Source organism: Grammomys surdaster, unplaced genomic scaffold, assembly GCF_004785775.1.
Source record: "Grammomys surdaster isolate TR1022 unplaced genomic scaffold, NIH_TR_1.0 375, whole genome shotgun sequence".
NCBI classification, from domain to species: domain Eukaryota; kingdom Metazoa; phylum Chordata; class Mammalia; order Rodentia; family Muridae; genus Grammomys; species Grammomys surdaster.
In genome coordinates this window covers 1,421,720-1,440,422 of record NW_021604794.1, presented here as the reverse complement: position 1 = coordinate 1,440,422, position 18,703 = coordinate 1,421,720, and the positions used below count along the sequence as shown (strand labels likewise).

Genomic DNA, 18,703 nt, shown 5'->3' with positions numbered 1-18,703 from the left:
CAAAGAGCAGTAGGCACTCTGAACGGAGCTTGTGGAAACCGGAAGGGTATCAGATGCCCTGGGACTAGAGTTGTTAGCTGCTATGTGGATGTTGGAAACCAAACCCTGGTTTTCTAGAAGATAAGCCAGTGCTATCTATCTTTCCAGCCCTTCTTCAGCATTTCTTGTGTTACGTCTGTAAAGAATATGTTTTTAGTTGGAAAGTTTTGTAGGCAGTCCCCTTGGTACTCAAACTGGGAGAAAGAAGGGTTTGGAGTGTTTTCCCTTCAGTAGCTCCGCAGCGTCCCTTGTGGCCACGCCTCCGAAGGAACAGCCCCGCGTGGCCCCGCCTCCAGTTCCTCTTCACCCTCGTAACCCCGCCTTTCCACTCTCAGTCCCGCCCCTACCGCTTGGCCCCGCCTCCCGCGGTCTGTGGCTGACCTGAGCTGTCTCCCTCCTCCGCGATGGCCGCGCCGGTGACGCGGCAGGTCAGCAGCTGCGCAGGCCGGGTCCCGAGCCCGACCGGCTCCGACACAGAGCTCGGGCAGCCGCTAGCGGCCGCCGTAGCGGAGCTGCCGGTGCTGGACGCGTCTGGGAGACGGGTGACGTTCGGAGCGCTGTTCCGAGAGCGGCGAGCCGTGGTGGTGTTCGTGAGGGTGAGCATGGGGAGGGCGGGAGGGAAAGGCCCTCTCGTTGGCCACCCAGCTCCTGGGCCGCGGCGAGTGCAACACCTCGCCTGGAACCCAGACCCCGGACCTTCTGGAACCTGGCTGCTACCTGGCTGACATGCTCTTCTGCATTGTTGCCTTTCAGCATTTCTTGTGTTACGTCTGTAAAGAATATGTCGAAGATCTGGCCAAAATCCCCAAGAGCTTCCTCCGAGTAAGTATCTCGAGTGAGCAGCAGTGGCCGGTGCAGTGGGGTGAGCTGTGGCTGGTTGTCCCCTCCTCAATCCTCTGGGGCTGCTGAGTCCCACGAGGGTCTATTTCTGTCCTAATGCGCTCCTTTGCGCCCTCTTGAGAACCAACTATCATAATTTTACCTGGTATACTGCCTGTGTCCGAATGTTGCGTAAGAACGCGAAAATCAAAACACAGGCAGCAACTGATGTTTTGGACCCTTTAATTTTACAACCCAAATAGTTATCCATTATCGGGAAATGTAGCGTATATTAAAAGTGCAGCTTTGCATTTACCAGTAAGATCCCAGCACCATGTCCCTGTTTTTCTTCAGTCCCCAGATGAGCTTTGTAACTGAAGACGCTAGGCATTTGTAAAACTAAGATCTATTTTCAGTACACATTTATATTAGGATGTGTAAGAAAAAAATTAAAAACTTCTGCCTGCCCTTCTATTCCTTTTGTTTATAATATTCTGAAACATCTTTGCATTGTAAACATTTTTAATATTGTTGACATGAGTCACTTAGCATAAAGAGAAATGGGTCTCACTGCGATATTTTCATACATGTATATTCTGTTCTTATTTGTGATCACCTTGGTCGTATGTGTTTTCTTTATGTTCCTTTACCCTCTCATTCCCTCATGCCCCCAGACCTCATCCTTACAACAAACCCCTTTCTACTTTCATACTCTACAAAAAGATGTGCATATAAATTTAAGCCTAGATTTTGCATGTGAGAGAAAACAATGCCATATTTGTCTGTCTGTGGCTTGTTTGACTTGGCATAATGTCCATTTCCACTCATTTCCTGCAGTTCATAATCATTACCTCATTCTTTATGGCTGATTTCACTTCCGTGTGTGTGTGTGTGTGTGTGTGTGTGTGTGAGAGAGAGAGAGAGAGAGAGAGAGAGAGAGACAGAGACAGAGAGAAAGAGACAGAGAGAGACAGAGAGAGACGAGGGGATGGTGGTTGTTGGGTTGTTTGTTTTGTTTTTTGTACATGCATCTGCTGGCAGATACCCATGCTGGTTCTGTATTGTGAATAATCCGACAATAAACATGATGTACACGTGCATACAGAGAAAACAAATATTTATTTATTTTATGTATGTGAGTACATTGTCGCTGTCTTCAGGCACAGCAGAAGAGGGCATCGGATGCCATTACAGATGGTTGGAGCCACCCTGTGGTTGCTGGAAATTGAACTTAGGACCTCTGGAAGAGCAGTCAGTGCTCTTAACTGCTGAATCATCTCTCCAGCCCCCACAAAGAACATTTAAAGTAGATGGATTTTGGTGATTTTGAAATAGAACATTAGTAGTAACTATGTCACTGTACTAGACAGTACTTTTCTACAATGATCCCTTTTTCTTGTGTCTAACTGAAGTTGTATCCTTTGAGCAGTTTTCTGTATATTCCATCCCCTTTCTCCCAGCCCGTGGTAGCCACTGTTTTGTTCACTACTTCCATGAGGTATAATGTTTGACTCCATATGTATTATATGTGGAATTGTCCAGGACTTGTCTTTCTGATGCTGGCTTATTTCACTCAGCATAATGGCTTCCATGTTTTCACAGATGACGAAAAAAACAACAAACAAACAAAACCCTCAGCCAGGCTTGCTGGCCCATGCCTTTAATCCCAGCACTCAGGAGGCAGAGGCAGGAGTATCGCTGCGCATTCAAGAGCAGCCTGGTCTACAGATCAAATCTAGGACTGCCAGGGCTCTTAGAGAAACCCTGTTTCAGAAAAACCAAAACCAAAACGACTACTCTGTTGGGGTACCATACTTTTCTTTATGCATTTGTCCACTGATGGACACTTGGGTTGCTTCCTGCCTTAGCTGGTGTTGACAGTGCTACCGTGAACACGGAAGTGTGGGGTTTCTTTGGCATGCTCATTTCAATTCTTTTGGATGTTTAACTAACAGTAGCAGTTCTGAATCCTGTGGCAGTTCTCTTTAATTTTTGTAAGAGCCTGTGCACTACTGTTTTCATAAAAGCTGTGCAATTTATTCTTACCAATTTGTGTGTGATTTATTCTTATCAGCACCATGCAAGGATTCTCCTTGTTCTATGTCCTCACAGATATCTACCCCTTTTTGATGAGTAGCATCTCTCCTAAGGTGAAGGAATATCTCATTTCTGTTTTCATTTCTCTAATGATAAGCGATGCTCAATATTTTGTGTTGAGAAAGTACAAGTTTGTGTGTGTGTATGTGTGTACAAGTTTGTGCATGCATGTGCATGGAGGCCAGGGGTAAACCAGGGGTAGTGTTGTTCTTCAGTGGCCATTAACATTGTTTTTAATGTAACATCTCTGACTGGTCTGGAGCTTGCTGATTTGAATGGGCTGACTAGACAGGTAGCAACAGGATCCATCTGCTTCCACCTCTACATTGCTGGGGCTACACACACATGCAGCTGCATTAGCCTTTTTGCATGGATTCTCAGGGTAGAACTCAGATCCACTTCAAGCCTTTTACCCACTGAACCATCTCCCCAGCCCAAGAATCATTTCATACAGCTTCTGAACTTCTTTTGAGAACTGTCTGAGTTTTAGCCCTTCGTTGCTAGAGGTCAAATTCAGAACCTGGGCATACTAGACAAGTCCTGATCCCTATCCTATTTTTGTCCATTTTAAAAAAAAAACTGGATTGTCTTCTTGCTGTATTTGAATTCATAACATAGTTTTCATAAGTTTCACAAGTACGTACTTTGCATAAGTTTTCTTAGTCCAGTCAGTGAGTTGTGTCTTCTCTCTGTTGTTTCCTTTGCTATATAGAATCACACAACCTTCTTGGTGTGTTTACTTTCGTTACCATGTTTTATTGACTTATATGTGCATGTGTGGAGGTCAGACAGCTTGCAGGAGTCAGTTCTCTTCCACCATGTGGGTCCCTGAGATGGAACTCAGGTCGTCAGTCACAGCAGCACCTTTACACTGAGCCAAGCCATTGTCTAGACGGTGTTACTGAGCTTACCTCTAGTAATTTTATGTTTCTTAGGTCTTGAAATTCTTACATAGAGAAAACAAATCATCTGAATTATTTGAATATCTGAGTATGCATTTCTTTCTTCTCAAGCAATTTTGTTTTCTATTCTTCTCTAAGCCTATAGGTGGCGTTAGAGCAATACAAAAGAATTGCTTTAGGGAAAGTTCTTAAGCTTTCTAGTCAATAATATGTACTTGTCCCTTTTTCTCCCAAAGGAAGCAGATGTCACCCTCATAGTGATTGGACAGTCATCATACCATCATATTGAGGTAACTATCTAGCAAACTGAGGAACCACTGTATTTAAAAGATTTCAGATACAAAATTACATTTGTTGAGCTCTTTGGCAAAAATCTAGATTGTCTTTACTTTTCTCTCATTCATTCTCATGAGAAATTCCAATTATTTTTTTGTTTGTTTGTTTTTTGGTTTTTGGTTTTTTCGAGACAGGGTTTCTCTGTATAGCCCAGGCTGTCCTGGAACTCACTCTGTAGATCAGGCTCGAACTCAGAATCCTCCTGCCTCTGCCTCCCAAGTGCTGAGATTAAAGGCATGTGCCACAACTGCCTGGCTGAGAAATTACAATTATTTTATTCTCTTTTTAGCCTTTCTGCAAGCTGACTGGATATTCTCATGAAATCTATGTTGATCCTGAGAGAGAAATTTACAAGAGATTGGGAATGAAAAGAGGTGAAGAAATTTCCTCCTCCGGTAAGACATGTTTCACCTTTGATGTGATTCTCTCAGACACGTGTGTCTTCTCACACTAGGGTTTGTACATAACAAAATTGTGTTCAGTAGTTTTCTTGTAACAAAATAGGTATCCAAGGGACTGGTGAGTTGGTCAAGGCCACTTGCTGCTATTGCAGAGGACCCAGGTTCAGGTCCCATTATCCACATAGTGGCCTACAACAGCCTGTAACTCCAGTTCTGAGGAACTTGACACCCTCTTCTGGTGTCCAAGGGCTCCTGTATACATGGGCACATATACACACACACCTCTATATGATTTTTTTAGATAATAATAATAAATAAATCTTAAAAAAATAATTCAAGCTTCTCGTGGTGGCGCACGCCTTTAATCCCAGCACTTGGGAGGCAGAGGCAGGTAGATTTCTGAGTTTGAGGCCAGCCTGGTCTACAGAGTGAGTCCCAGGACAGCCAGGACTACACAAAGAAACCCTGTCTCGAAAAACCAAAAAAAAAAAAAAATTCTTGGCAAAGGGAATTTAAGGTGTTAGCACTGCTTAGAAACCCAAAGGCTTTTCTGAGACTCAGGCTTCAAACTTTGAGCTTCCTGTAAAATGCTATTTTTTTTTTAATTTTACACATTTTCAATATACAATGGTGCAGAATAAACACTTCCTTTTTTTAAAAAGATTTATTTATTTATTTAATGTATATAAACACACTGTCCTTGAAACACCAGAAGAAGGCATCAGATCCCATTGCAGATGGTTGTGAGCCACCATGTGGTTGCTGGGAATTGAACTCATGACCTTTGGAAGAGCAGCCAGTGCTTTTAACCATTGAGCCATCTCTCCAGCTCCCAAGAATAAAACACTTTCATGCGAGAGAAAAAAAGATAATAGGTGTCTTAGGGTTTCTCCTGTGGTGATAAACACCATTACCAAGCGTAACTTGGTGAGGAAAGGGTTTATTTCATCTTATATTTACATACCTCAGTCCCTCAATGAAGGAAGTCAGGGCATGAACTCAAGGCAAGGACCTGGAGGCAGTAAGTGAAGCAAGAGCCATAGAGGAACACTGCTAACTGGCTTGTCCCCATGGCCTGGCTGGCCTGCTTTCTTGTACAGCCTAGGACCACTCGCCCAGAAGTGGTCCCACCCACAATGAGATGGACTTTCTGACACCAATCATCTATTAAAAAATGCCCCCCAGACTCGCCTACAGCCCAGTCTTATTGAATATATTTTCTCAGTCAAGATTCCCTCTTCCCAGATATGTCTAAGTTTGTGTCAAGTTGACAGAAACTAACCAGGACAGCAAGGAAAGACCAAAATACAGCAGGACTAATGCCAAAAGCTGAACTCCATGCTCCATGTCCCTCACCCAGAACCCTTGGTGGAATCCTCTATGTTTCAATAAGCTTAGGCAGCCCCCATCCGTTTCTGCTGTCTGCAGCACATGTTGCCTTTCTGCTGAGCTGGCTCCACTTCATGTGGGAGGCTTTCTTTAACAGATGTCCCACAGTCCTGGCATCTTTAGTATCCTGGGATCTCCATTGCAACGTTAAGCTTTACCTTCACAACTCTTATGTGATGGCCTCTCAAGCTACTTGCAGGGAATGTGACACTGCTACACATTGCCTGGCCTCAGCGGCTCTGTGGGACATTGGTGTAAGCTGTCATGGCCTCATAACTTCTGCACTTCTCATGTCTACAACTCCTATAGGCAGTGCCACCCAGCTCTGCCAGCTCAAGTTGCAGAATGACCCCTTCTACAGTAATGATAATGACCTGAGTCGCAGTGGTTGAACCTGGGTCTCTAAGCAGTTCTTTTTGGGCAGAGAACCCCTCAGTGGTATTGTCAGCTCAGGCTCTTCTTCAGATAGATTTACATTTTCTCAAGCCTGAGGCTCTAGGCTTGGTGTCCTGTCCTCCAAGCAGCTTTCCTCTTGTCTGTGAAGAGCCAGAGGCTCTATTTAGTGACCCCAACCTCCTTAACAATCACAGTTTCCTTCTCTGCATGGCCTTGTCTGTAGAATTTGCTCACATCCTCTTTTTTGCCATATCATGTCTCTGCCCTCTCTCTCTGACTGCAGAGCTGATGGGAATACTGAATGGTAACCATGCATAGCCTGTACTAACGTTACATGTCATGAGATGGCTTCTGCCAGACAACCTACTCCATTCATTACCTTTGATTCAGCCTCGATCTTTTTTTTTTTTTTTCAGGACAGGGTTTCTCTGTGTAGCCCTGGCTGTCCTGGAACTCACTCTGTAGACCAGGCTGGCCTCAAACTCAGAAATCAGCCTGCCTCTGCCTCCCAAGTGCTGGGGCTAAAGGCATGCGCCACCACTGCCCGGCTTTGATTTTTTTTTCTTCAGGATGTGCGCATAGTGTAGCCAGATTCTTTGTCAGAGTGTGACACTAATGATCTGTAGCCCTGTTTACACTTAAGTTCTCTTCTCCTTTATGTCTTATGAGCCAGACTTCCAAAGTCTGTTTCTCCTGGCATTCTGGTCTTCCTGTTAAGCTCTGATTCTAGCAGCCTGCAACTTCTTTAGGAAGTTCCTTATAACCCACAGCAAATTACGTGGGGAGCATTGAATGAACAAGAGCAGCCAGGAGAAAAGTGTTCTCTTTAGTCCCGTTTTTTTTTTTTTTTTTTTTTTCCTTTTTTTTTTTTTTTTTGAAAACAAAAACAAACAAAACACACACACACAAACTAAGGGAAAAAAAAAAAACGCCAGGCAGTGGTGGTGCATGCCTTTAATCTCAGCACTTGGGAGGCAGAGGCAGGCGGATTTCTGAGTTCGAGGCCAGCCTGGTCTACATAGTGAGTTCCAGGACAGCCAGGGCTACACAGAAAAACCCTGTCTTGGAAAACCAAAAAATAAATAAAATAAAATAAATAAGAAAGAAAATGAAAGCAATTTCCATAAAAACCTCTAGTATTCATTTTTATATTTAAGGAAAAGGTTCCAGACTATATTACAATATTTACCTCAAAACTGAAGTGAGAAAATCGGCATTTTGGGAGGAGTGGAGCCTTGTACATGCTAGGCAATCTGTCTATCACCAAGCGGCACCCTAGCCAACCTTGATACTTTTCATGAGGCTATCTCACTTCATGAGTTTGCATGCTTTTGTGACTCAATGCCATGTCACTGGATATTAAACCCAGATTCCTGATAACAGTTCAAGTAGAAAGAAAGGCTTTTTTCCCAGGACTCGAGTTCACTGTATGCCCGTTGTACCATGTAGTTAGAGAGTTTCGTGTTTTTCAACTTTGTGTTGTCCTCATTCCCTATCCTTGCTATAACATTGTGGGGAAAAGGCCACAGCAGAGGTGTCTCGGAGACTTTCCAGGTGGCGGGTCCCACATACAGGAGAAAGTCTAAGGTTCCACAGGTTGGAGGCTTTGGTGACGGCAGACCCCAATGACACGAGGAAGTCCTTGGTTCCAGAAGGGTTTATTTTCATGGTGGATGGTAGATGGATCTGGATGTACCCCCGTAAAACTCAGGGCAGACCTGAGTTAAATAGAGAGGGAGATAAGGGGAGGGTCTAGGGAAGAATGCTTAATTGGCTCTGCCCTCTGGCCTTCATTAGTATGTAAACCTCTCTAGGGCCTGAGACCTGTAGTCACACCCTCTACCTGTGCACTTTGGGAGGGGCTGTAATGTCCTATGTGACTGAACAATGTAGGTCTATGGAGACTAGACTGCATATCAGGACCCTGGGTTCTGGGGACGTGGCTGAACACCTGCCATTTCTCCCTTGGAATCTCGGGGTTCCAGGCCCATGCCCAGCCAAGAACCAAGATACCCTTACACAGTCCCACATAACATCAGTGTGCTTAGTAGACCTTAGCAAGCATTAGCTACATTTTTATTTATTTTGAGATTAGGTCTCACTGTGCAGCTCCAGTCTGGCCTTGAACTTGTGGTCCTGCTGCATCCGCCTCCCTATTGCAGGGACGAAGGGCTCACAGCACTAAGCCCAGCTGAGTTGACGTGCCGAAGTTGGTTTCCAAAGAGTAGATATGAGAACTCTAGTGCAGAGAATTCCGGGGACTGGCTTGAGGTTTAGTAATAAAGATGGGGAGATATCTGTGTAGTATAAGGCAGTCTCTCAGCTAGCCTCTAACTTACCCCTACTTCCCTTCCATCGCATCCTGCCATGTGGCACTCTCCCTTTTCTTCCCTGCTTTGTTCCTTTCCATGCTTTTGTCCCCTGCCTCTGTCTTTCAGCCATCCCTCTGTCCCAGTTCCAGCCAGCCTCCAGCTCTTTATTTAACAAAAGCTATTACCATAGTGGGAGAGGTTCCACAACTTACTCATTCTGAGCTAAACAACAGCAGGACTACACAGAGTCCACACCTTAAGTATTGCTTTTGGCTAGATAGAGGGCAACACGACCACCCCTGACTTCGCCCATGGCAGCTTGCTTTTTCCTCTTTTCGGGTTGGTGAGAAGGTGACAAACATTTACATATAGAAAGCAGGTAATGGTCCCATAGAAATGACGATTCCAAATATCTCACTTAACATTTGAAAATACACGGCTATACCTACATAACCATGTGATATAATTTTTATGGGTGTAGGTCATCCCGACAGACCTCACACTCCAGTCAATGTCTGTGATTCCCACAGTATAGAATGCTTCTTGAGGGACGGTGGTAAAGGACAACCTCTGCCTTCCAGAGATTTCAGTGCAGCTAAGCAGACTGTGATGGAGAAGCAGAAGGGACAAGGGATGTGGGAAAGAAGAGTCTAGAGGCAATTGATTTTGGAGATGAAGACCCAGCTCACCATGAAAGTTACTAGTGGTGTGAGGGTAGGAAAGGGGTGCTCTAGATGAAGGCAGATGTACAAAGGCTTTGGGAAATGCCACTCACTCGAAGACAGGCAGGTACCTGTGCCTCTAGCTGAACTAGTGTGAATCATTGGATAGGCTGGGCTAGCTCACACTGAATTCAGGTTGACTCAGAGTTTAGCTTTATCCTTAGGGAATCCTCAGGTGTTTTGTGGCAGCTAAGTGAAGGAGTCACAGAGTGTTGTGGAGAAGGAATCAGACCTGGGCAAGCTGGAGCCAGTGATGGTGATAAAGATGTTGTCAGCCAAGGAGGTTTCACTGAGATGGGGCTTGGGAACTACTTGTGAAGCAGACATGCCATGGTCTTTTTATTGTTTTTATGTGTATGAGCGTTTTGCCTGCAGATATCCTCTTGCTCTGCCTCCCTGGTGCTGAGATTAAAGGCATGAACTACTACCACCACCCAGCAAGATTTTATAAAGTAATTTTTAAAGATTTATTTTTATTTTATGTGTATGAATGTTTTGCCTGTATGTGCCTGTGGGGCAATGGACCATGCCACCAGACAGAAGAACTGGTAAGGAAGTAGCAAGAGTTCAGAACCCCAGCTCTCAATTGAGAATGGCAGTTCACTAACTCCAGACCAGATTCCTGTCCTGGAGCAGGTGACCACAAGACCTTTACTAAGAGGAGCATGACAACTGGTCACATAGAATAAAAACCCAGAGTTCCCCATGTTAATGAGGTATCTAGATAGGCCCCAAGGGCTTATTTAGCCAATAAGCTTCCCTTCCTGGGCATCTTTCCTGCAAAAGGTATTCCTGAGTAAACCATATGCATCCTTTCCCACCGTGGACAAGCAAGGACTGTCTCTCTCATCGAGGAGTGCCTAAATCTCCTGCAGAAGGCCTCTCCCCACTCCTGCCACTCACCCTGAGCTAAGCTTCCCCACCCCCAGCTCATCTCAGCTCCCACCCCACCTCCCATTTTCAACTCTCTGAGGTTCCCAGTGGTGTCTGGATACCCAAGAATTTAAGAACCACAGCCTCAGCCCCTGCACTGTTTCTCACTCAGAGAAACTGTTGGGACTCTAAGATCTAAACTGGGGGACGTGCTCCAGCAGAAAAAAACACTTATGGACAAAGGATTTGATGCAATAACATGAGGTTTATTGTTGATAACCAGTGCACTGGGATTCCCTCACACGCAGGCAAGAGGAACCCCGAGCCAAAGCTAAACAATTTTTATACCATTTCTATAGAGTTCATGAGGGCAACTTTACAATCACCTCTTTTTTTTTTTTTTTTTTTTTTTTTTTTTGTTTTTCGAGACAGGGTTTCTCTGTGTATCTCTGGCTGTCCTGGAACTCACTCTGTAGACCAGGCTGGCCTCGAACTCAGAAGTCTGCCTTCCTCTGCCTCCCAAGTGCTGGGATTAAAGGCTACAATCACCATTTAAACAATAACCACAAAGGATGACCTCAACAGGCGTTCCCAGGCCCGGTTTCTAGGTAACTCAGATTTGCACATTATCTTTATAACAATGAGTGTCAGCTAAGTGGCCTCTGTTTGCCCAGATTTATTAAGAGGGCCCAGCTTCCTGATTACCTCTTATCTTGGGCCCTTCCCCTGGAATGTGTGTGTAAGTCTTTGGAATGTGCTCCTCCCGGGATGTATCCTGGGGCAGTTAATTTTTGAGTTTAAACCGAAACCTTAGATTCTTTCCATTTTAAGTTTAAACCAAGACCTGAAATTCCTACAAAACATGGGCTGGGACCCCTATCTTATGATATATTTCGTCCCCCGAGTGGCCAGTTGTCATCCTACAAGCCCTACAGTGATCCAGCACCCCAGTGGTGAGGCAAAATTCAGAACCACATATGCCATGCACAGTGCCCATGAAGACTGGAAGAGGGAGTTGGATCCCCTGGAGCTGGAGTTTCATACTGTTGTGAACTACCTGGGGTGCTGGGAACTAAGCTAGCTCCCCAGCTTCATAAAACATTTTTAAAGGTTCCTCCTTATAAGGTAAGCGTAACTCTGAGAGTCATTCTTAGGATCCTCATTTAAAAATTAAACCATTGGTTGCCCTTCTAAGGGATGTGGTGTCTCAAACTGTTTATAACCTCAGATGCATGCCTTGTAGTCACAGCATGCACATGGTGCACAGTTGTACACACAGGCAAAATGCCCACACAAGTGAAATAGAAATAAACATTTGAAACATTTGGGGCTGGAGATACAGCTGAGCAATTGGAAACACAGACTGCTATTCCAAAAGACCCAGGTTCAAATCCCAGCACCTTTATGGTAGCTCACAACTGTCTGCAATCCCAAGATCTGACACCCTCACACAAACATACATGCAGGCAAAACATCAGTGTACATAAAATAAAATCACAAAGCACAAAAACAACTTTTTAAAAAAAAAAGTTAAAGCACAGGCTAGAGAGATGGCTCACCAGTTAAGAGGACTGACTGCTTTTCTAGAGGTCCTGAGTTCAATTCCCAGCAACCACATGGTGGCCCCCAATCATCTGTAATGGGATCCAATGCCTTCTGGTGTGTCTGAAGTCAGAGACAGTGTACTCACATATATGAAACACAAATAAATAAATCTCTAAAAAAAAATTAAAGCACTTAGATATTTTATGCTAAGTGTTAAGTGATTATGTCATGGTCATGTCATGTCTGTTGATGTGGTAAAAACATCCTGTGAAATGCAGCTTCAAGAAGAAGTTTTACTTGGCTCACAATTCTAGGTTACAGGCCATGACTACAGGAACTCAAGGCAGCAGGAACTTTATGTATGTAATGTATGGCCACATTACATCCTCAGTCAAGAGCAGAGGGCCTTGAATTAACACACACATGCTTACGCTCAGCCTCCTTTCTCTGCTCATAAAGAATCCTCTAACCGGAGAATGGTGCCACCCACAGTGGGCACACTAATCAAGATAATTCCCCATAAACATGTCTACAGGCCAATTTAATATAGACTAGTTATTCACTGAGACTCCCTTCCCAGATGATTCTAAATCGTGTCAGTTTAATTTAATTCAATGTAATTGAAAGTTAAAATTAATCATCATAGTGTGCTTGAATTCTGTGAGCCACTCAAGAAAATTCATTGTATCCCAAAAGGGCTTATGGGAATCCCACTTTATAGCCAGTCACAGTCTTCTGCTCTGAGGATGTACGTGCAGACAAAACACTCATGTACATAAAATGTAAATAAATATTTGTTAAAATTAAACAACCCAGGCCTGTGGACAGTGTCTGCATTAAGTAGGGCCCCATTTTGAGACTTAGCCTCCCACCTGCCTGACTTGACATTGTCTTCTGGGAGAGTGTGTCACTACTGAGTCTCTGCTTAGTTGGTATGTGGAGAAACACACCCACAGGTAGCTGAAGTCAAACTGATCCCAGTCAGAAGTCAGAGTAGGGGAAGGTAAGTTTGAGTCTGTGTGTTTTTCTCCACAGTCATCAATGTTTAAAGCTTAAAGTCTGACATAAACAAGGCAAGAATATGAGATAAAATAGTTCTAAAACGAGGAACAGATACTGGGTTTCTCAGCCCAAAAGGAGCAGGAACATTAGACACAGAGCAGAAGTGTCAGTCATTGTGAAAACAGAGTAGGAAATGACAGGCATCAAACAGTGCTCCTGAGGCCTGTGACCTGCCCTCCTGTGGCTCTGTCATTTCCAATCCAAGCTTTCCAAGAACTTGGAGGGAGGTTTTGGGAGCTTGGCCAGGAAGCAACCACTTCACTCACTAGCTAGAACAGTTCCAAGGCTAATGTGAGGGAAGCTGGAAGGAGCAACCTAGTCGTGGTCCCAGGAGGAAGAAAAGGTGTTGTCCATCATCAACAACCTGTGCAGCAGAATATGTCTTGGAAAGGAGCATGAGGTGAGAAAACCAGCAAGTATACATGGGAAATTAAGATAGAAGGGGTACAAATCTAAGAAATGGGTCACTCACATTCTCTCTGGCAGATGGGTGGGGTCTGTTGCCACTTCTTCCTTTAAGACAATGTCCTCAGCAGGGACATTATTCCCTCCCAGCATGTTTGTCCTGGAGATATTTTTGGTTGTCCAACTCGGTGACCAGTGTTACTAGCATTTAGCTGGTATAGAAGGCAAGGATGTTGCCAAATGCCTTACTGTGCAATAGAAAAAGACTGAGCAGTGTCAGTGACAGGTTAAGCCATTGTTTCAAAGAAGAAAAAAGATAAGTGGAAAGTTCATTGCTGTGATTTCCATTGAAGAATAAGGAAAGGAGGGAGGATACGGGGCTGGAGAGATGATGGCTCGCCATTAAGAGTTCACGATGTTCTTGCAAAGGACTCAAGTTCAGTTGCCAGTGCTCATTCTGGTGGACTCACCACTGCCTGTAACTCCACCTCCAGGGCATTCGGTGTTCTCTTCTGGCCTCCAGTGGGCACAGCAATGAGCACGTACAACCACACACAAATACAACCACACACAAATACAGACATGAACACGTAATTTATTTTTTTTAAGAATGTTTTATACAAGAACTGGCATCATATCTCATTGGAATATAAAATGATAACACCTAAAGACAATTTTCAATATTTCAGGACAGAGCCCCCACATAAAGTCCAACCTGCTCTCGGGAAGCCTTCAGAGCCTGTGGCGGGCAGTCACTGGCCCACTTTTTGATTTCCAAGGAGACCCAGCTCAGCAAGGAGGAACCCTCATTTTAGGTCCAGGTGAGCATCAAGGGCAGGTTACTGAGAGCTACCCACTTGTTTTACATCCTAGAACACTGTAAAGGTGGGAGTCTCAGGCTAATGGATTGGCACGCTTTGGTAAGGCGCATCTCTCATCCTCAGAGGCTTCTGTGTGTTGATGTTTTCATTTGGTTAGGATACCCATCACTCCTGAGTGAGGGCAGGGATTTGAGACACAGAAAGTAAGCTCTGAGTTGCTGATTGATACATGGCTATTATAGTCTTTTAAAAGTTCAATAGGGCTGGGCAGTGGTGGCGTGTGCCTTTAATCCCAGCACTTGGGAGGCAGAGGCAGGTGGATTTCTGAGTTCGAGGACATCCTGGTCTACAGAGTAAGTTCCAGGACAGCCAGGGCTACACAGAGAAACCCTGTCTCAAACAAACAAACAAACAAACAAACAAAGTTCAACAGGGGTTAAAGAGATTGCTCAGTGTTTACAAGTTTCTGCAGGGGACCTACATTTAGTTTCCAAACCTACATCAGGTGACTCACAACCACATGTAACTTTTGCTCCTGGGGATCTGACTGCCTCTTCTGGACTCCTTGGGCACCTATATACTCATGTGTACAAACCTCCCCCCCACACACACACACAAACACACATAAAAATACACATAATTAAAAATAAAGTAAATCTTAAAAGAATTCAATGACAACACATATTCTAAAATTGGAACAATACAAAGATTAGCATGATCCCTGCACAAATGATGGCATACAAATTTACAAAGTATTCCATATTTTTCCTTGGGCGCTCAAAGAAATCTGGAAATTTCCCATGAAGGAGATGGGGGATCCATATGTGCATAGCAATCCCAGTCTCAACAAAGCCATCTGGTCCAAAGGAATAGGAATGCACTAGAACAGATCCCTGTACATTTGTCCAGAAAACATAATGAGGGTGAGGATTCACCAAACAAGCTCTGCATGTTGATAACCAGTGTCTCTGTTACCACATTCAAAAATCTTCAGACAGAAAAACAGACAAAAAAAGTCAGGCAATGGTGGCAGCTCATGCCCTTAATTCCAGCACTTGGGAGGCAGAGGCAGGTGGACCTCTGAGTTTGAGGCCTGCCTGGTTTACAGATCGAGTTCCAGGACAGCCAGGGCTACAGCAAAAACTGAAAGTGAAAATAATAAATGAGTAAATAAATAAATCTACAGACAGTGTAGATGAGAATATGGAATAAAGTTACAGAAGTTTGATGGGGTCCAGCTAGATAGCTTCCCAGGAAAGGACAGTTGCTGTTCACGCTTGAAGGGCTGACTCCCTTTTGTAAATGGAAGAATATTTATTTTTACTAACCAAACCAGTAGAACCACACAGTTCAAGCCAGCGCCAGTGTGGACCCTTTCCGAAGTAAGAAGTGTCACATCCCACAGAGGCCAACAACTTTATTGACTGTGTCTGGGCCAGAGATGTCTCTAGCTCCATCCTGGTCAGTGTAAAAAGTTGGCTTTCTCCACATTTAGGTTCTGCATAGGCAGATTTTTCTTCATTCTTCAGTCTCTTTAAAATCATACCTGCTAGTGAGCATACCTTCCAAGAATTACTAAATTAGCACTTCTTTAAGTCCCAGATGCTGGAGGGAGGATTCTGACGGGGGTTTTGGTTCTTTACAGCAGGCAGGCTTGTAGCTGTCTCTCACAACTTTAGATCAGCTTAATTTAAAATGAAGCCCTTTGGGGCTGGAGTTGTATCTCAGTTGCAGGTGCATGCTTCCTGGGCTCAGCACCAATAAGTAAGTAAATAAATGAGCCTATTTTATGAGTCCTATAAATTTACCCAAATGGCACTGAACTACTTGGAAGCTTGTTTTTGGTGCTAGGGATTGAGCCCACTAGGGCATGGCTGTGTAGACACACCACACCCCGTTTAGAGTTCCTTCCCTTCCCCTTCTCTTCTTCATTTATTCATTTATTTATTTCTCCCTATATGTCCCTGGCTGTTCTAGAACTCAGTGTGTAGACCAGATTGGCCTTGTACTCACAGAAATTCACCTGCCTCTGCCTTTTAAAATAGATTTTGTTTTGCTTTGTTTTGCAACAAGTTCTTACTATGCAGCCCTAGTTGACCTGTAACAGGCTCTGCAAAGCAGACTGGCCTCAGAGTCACAGATCTGCCTGTCTACCTCTTGAATACTGCCATCAGCCATTTAGCATGTCTTTGTTTATTTAGTATGTATATGAGCTAGCACGCATTCATAGGGGGCAGGACATGTGTGCCTTGGTACATAGGAAGTCAGAGAACAACTTGCAGAAGTCTGTTCTCCCCTTCCATGAGGTGAGTCCTGGGAATCAAACTCAGTTTGTCAGGCTTAGTGGCAAACATCTTTACCCCCTGAGACATCTCATCAGCCCATATTCTTTTCATTCTCTGTGGTGCTAGTATTTTGCTGGGGCCTTGTGCACACTATGTGGGTACTTCTATCACTGAGTTATACCCCATCTTCCAGAGTCATATTTTTTAGTAACTAGTCTGCATCCTCAGATCTGGAAGCGGTGTTTTCTTGTTTGGTTTTTTTTTTTTTTTTTTTTTTTTTACCCTGTTTCTCATCTCATGTCACTGAGTCACTTGGCTGTTGTCTTCATTAGGGTTCTATTACTGTGAAGAGACACCATGGCCACTGCAGCTCTTAGATAGGACGACATTTATTTGGGGCTGGTTTACAGTTTAGAAGTTTATCGGCATGGCAGGAAGCACAACACGCAGGCAGGTATAGTGCTGAAGAGGTAGGTAGCTGAGAGTTCTACATCTGGATGGGCAGGAAGTGTCACTGGATCTGGCTAGAGCTTCTGAAACCTCAAAGCCTACCCACATTGACACACTTCCTTCAACAAGGCCACACCTCCTAATCCTTTCAAATAATCCCTCTCCCTGTGAGCTTATGGGAGTCATTTTCATTGAAATCACCACAGCCAGGTCTTCAGGGAATGAATTAAACCTGTAACTATAGGTTGTGGTCAGTGGCCATAGAAACATGCCATTTGATATAAGGTTTCAAGCTAAATCCTTGTTTTGGGAATATGGTGGCACATGTCTTTAATCCCAACACTTTGGAGGCAGAGTCAGGAGGATCTCTGTGAGGTCAAGGCCAGCCTAGTCAACATAGTGAGTTCCAGGCCTGCCAGGGCTACATAATAGAAAGATCCTCAAAACAGAAACTCTGGTTTTGTGTTTAAGATGGAATTAACAGGACTTAGATGATAAAGTGTAACTTAGTTGAGTGGATATAGGAGGATTGTGGGTGTCTAGGTATTCTGTAGCCAATTGGTTTACTGCTTTCTCTTAGGTTAGTTATAAAACATCCTATTAAGTCAATGTTTTTCTTTCCTTCTCTCTTTTTTTTTTGGGGGGGGGGCAGGCAGTGCTAGGGATGACCCAGAACCTCATGAGTGAGGTACCCCCTAGCCCAGGAGTAAAGTTTTTGAAGCAAGCAAATATTTTGAAGTGAAATTTATTAGTACATGTACTTTAAAAATAGATACCATTTCCCAGCTGATACATATGTTAGTTCCAGATTCTGCCTGTCTGGTTGGATGTTTTATTTAATTATACTTGATGAAACTGAATAGAAGGTTAAATTTAGGATGCTGTCCCCTCGGAACTCATAACATACTAAGTAACACTCTTATTCAGCCATTGCCTTGTCATGGTTAATTGCCATGATGCAGAATTATGGTGGCATTACGTAGGGAATATAAGGAACTCTAGGTAATTAATTTTCCCTCTGGACTAATTAGGAGTTGGAATGCTTCCTTGATCCTGATAAGCAGTGACTCTAAAGACTAGTGTGATATTTGCCCTCAGCAGTCTGTCCTTGTTCTCTTCCAGGTAACAACATCCACTTTGTGCACCGAGACAGGAATAGGTTGGATCACAAACCCATAAACTCTGTTTTACAGCTTGTGGGGGTTCCGCCTGTGAACTTCATGAGCAGACCTACAGTCATCCACGTGTGACTTAATATGGGATCTTCCACTTGTGAATGGGCCCTTGAAACGTGAACCAAAATGCCAGGCACCATGGCTTCATGGGGTCATGAAACACAGAGCTATGTGTCTATAGAAGTACATGCCGAGGGGCATCAGCTGTCAGAAATGGGATAGATATTTTAAATCTTATAGCTTCTATAATTTTATACAAAATATATAAAAGTCAAACATTATAAAACTATTACTACCATTGTTAATATTTTATGAATATCCATTCAATAAAAAAGATTTTTGGCCGGGCAGTGGTGGCGCATGCCTTTAATCCCAGCACTTGGGAGGCAGAGGCAGGTGGAATTCTGAGTTCGAGGCCAGCCTGGTCTACAGAGTGAGTTCCAGGACAGCTAGCAGCCAGGGCTACACAGAGAAACCCTGTCTCGAAAAACAAACAAACAAACAAACAAACAAAAAACATACATATGTGTGTAGGGAAGGGAAGAGAAGAAGGGGCCAGATATGATGGCACAGGCTTGTAATCCTAGCCCTGAGAAATGGAGAGGAGAGTCTGGCCTGAGCTATGTAGAGAGAGCCTTTCTGGGAAAAATAGTCAGTTAATGGAAGGGAGGAAT

At 44.0% G+C, this 18,703-nt stretch overlaps 1 protein-coding gene and 1 non-coding gene across 3 annotated transcripts; both read left to right on the top strand.

The window, feature by feature from the left end:
• The first annotated feature begins 443 nt into the window (after nt 1–443).
• Nucleotides 444–18,377, top strand: Prxl2c (peroxiredoxin like 2C). Of its 2 annotated transcripts, XM_028781242.1 has the most exons (6): nt 444–635; nt 793–861; nt 4,094–4,147; nt 4,483–4,588; nt 13,988–14,119; nt 17,977–18,377. In XM_028781242.1, exons 1-6 carry the CDS (start codon nt 444–446, stop codon nt 18,102–18,104), a joined length of 681 nt encoding a protein of 226 aa, XP_028637075.1. In that variant the 3' UTR covers nt 18,105–18,377. The 2 variants fall into 2 exon arrangements, with proteins under 2 accessions (XP_028637075.1, XP_028637076.1); XM_028781243.1 differs by lacking the exon at nt 13,988–14,119.
• On the top strand, nt 14,784–14,886 carry LOC114632665. Its single transcript, XR_003713123.1, has one exon. It is a non-coding gene; the product is annotated as a U6 spliceosomal RNA (small nuclear RNA).
• Nucleotides 18,378–18,703: the final 326 nt, after the last annotated feature.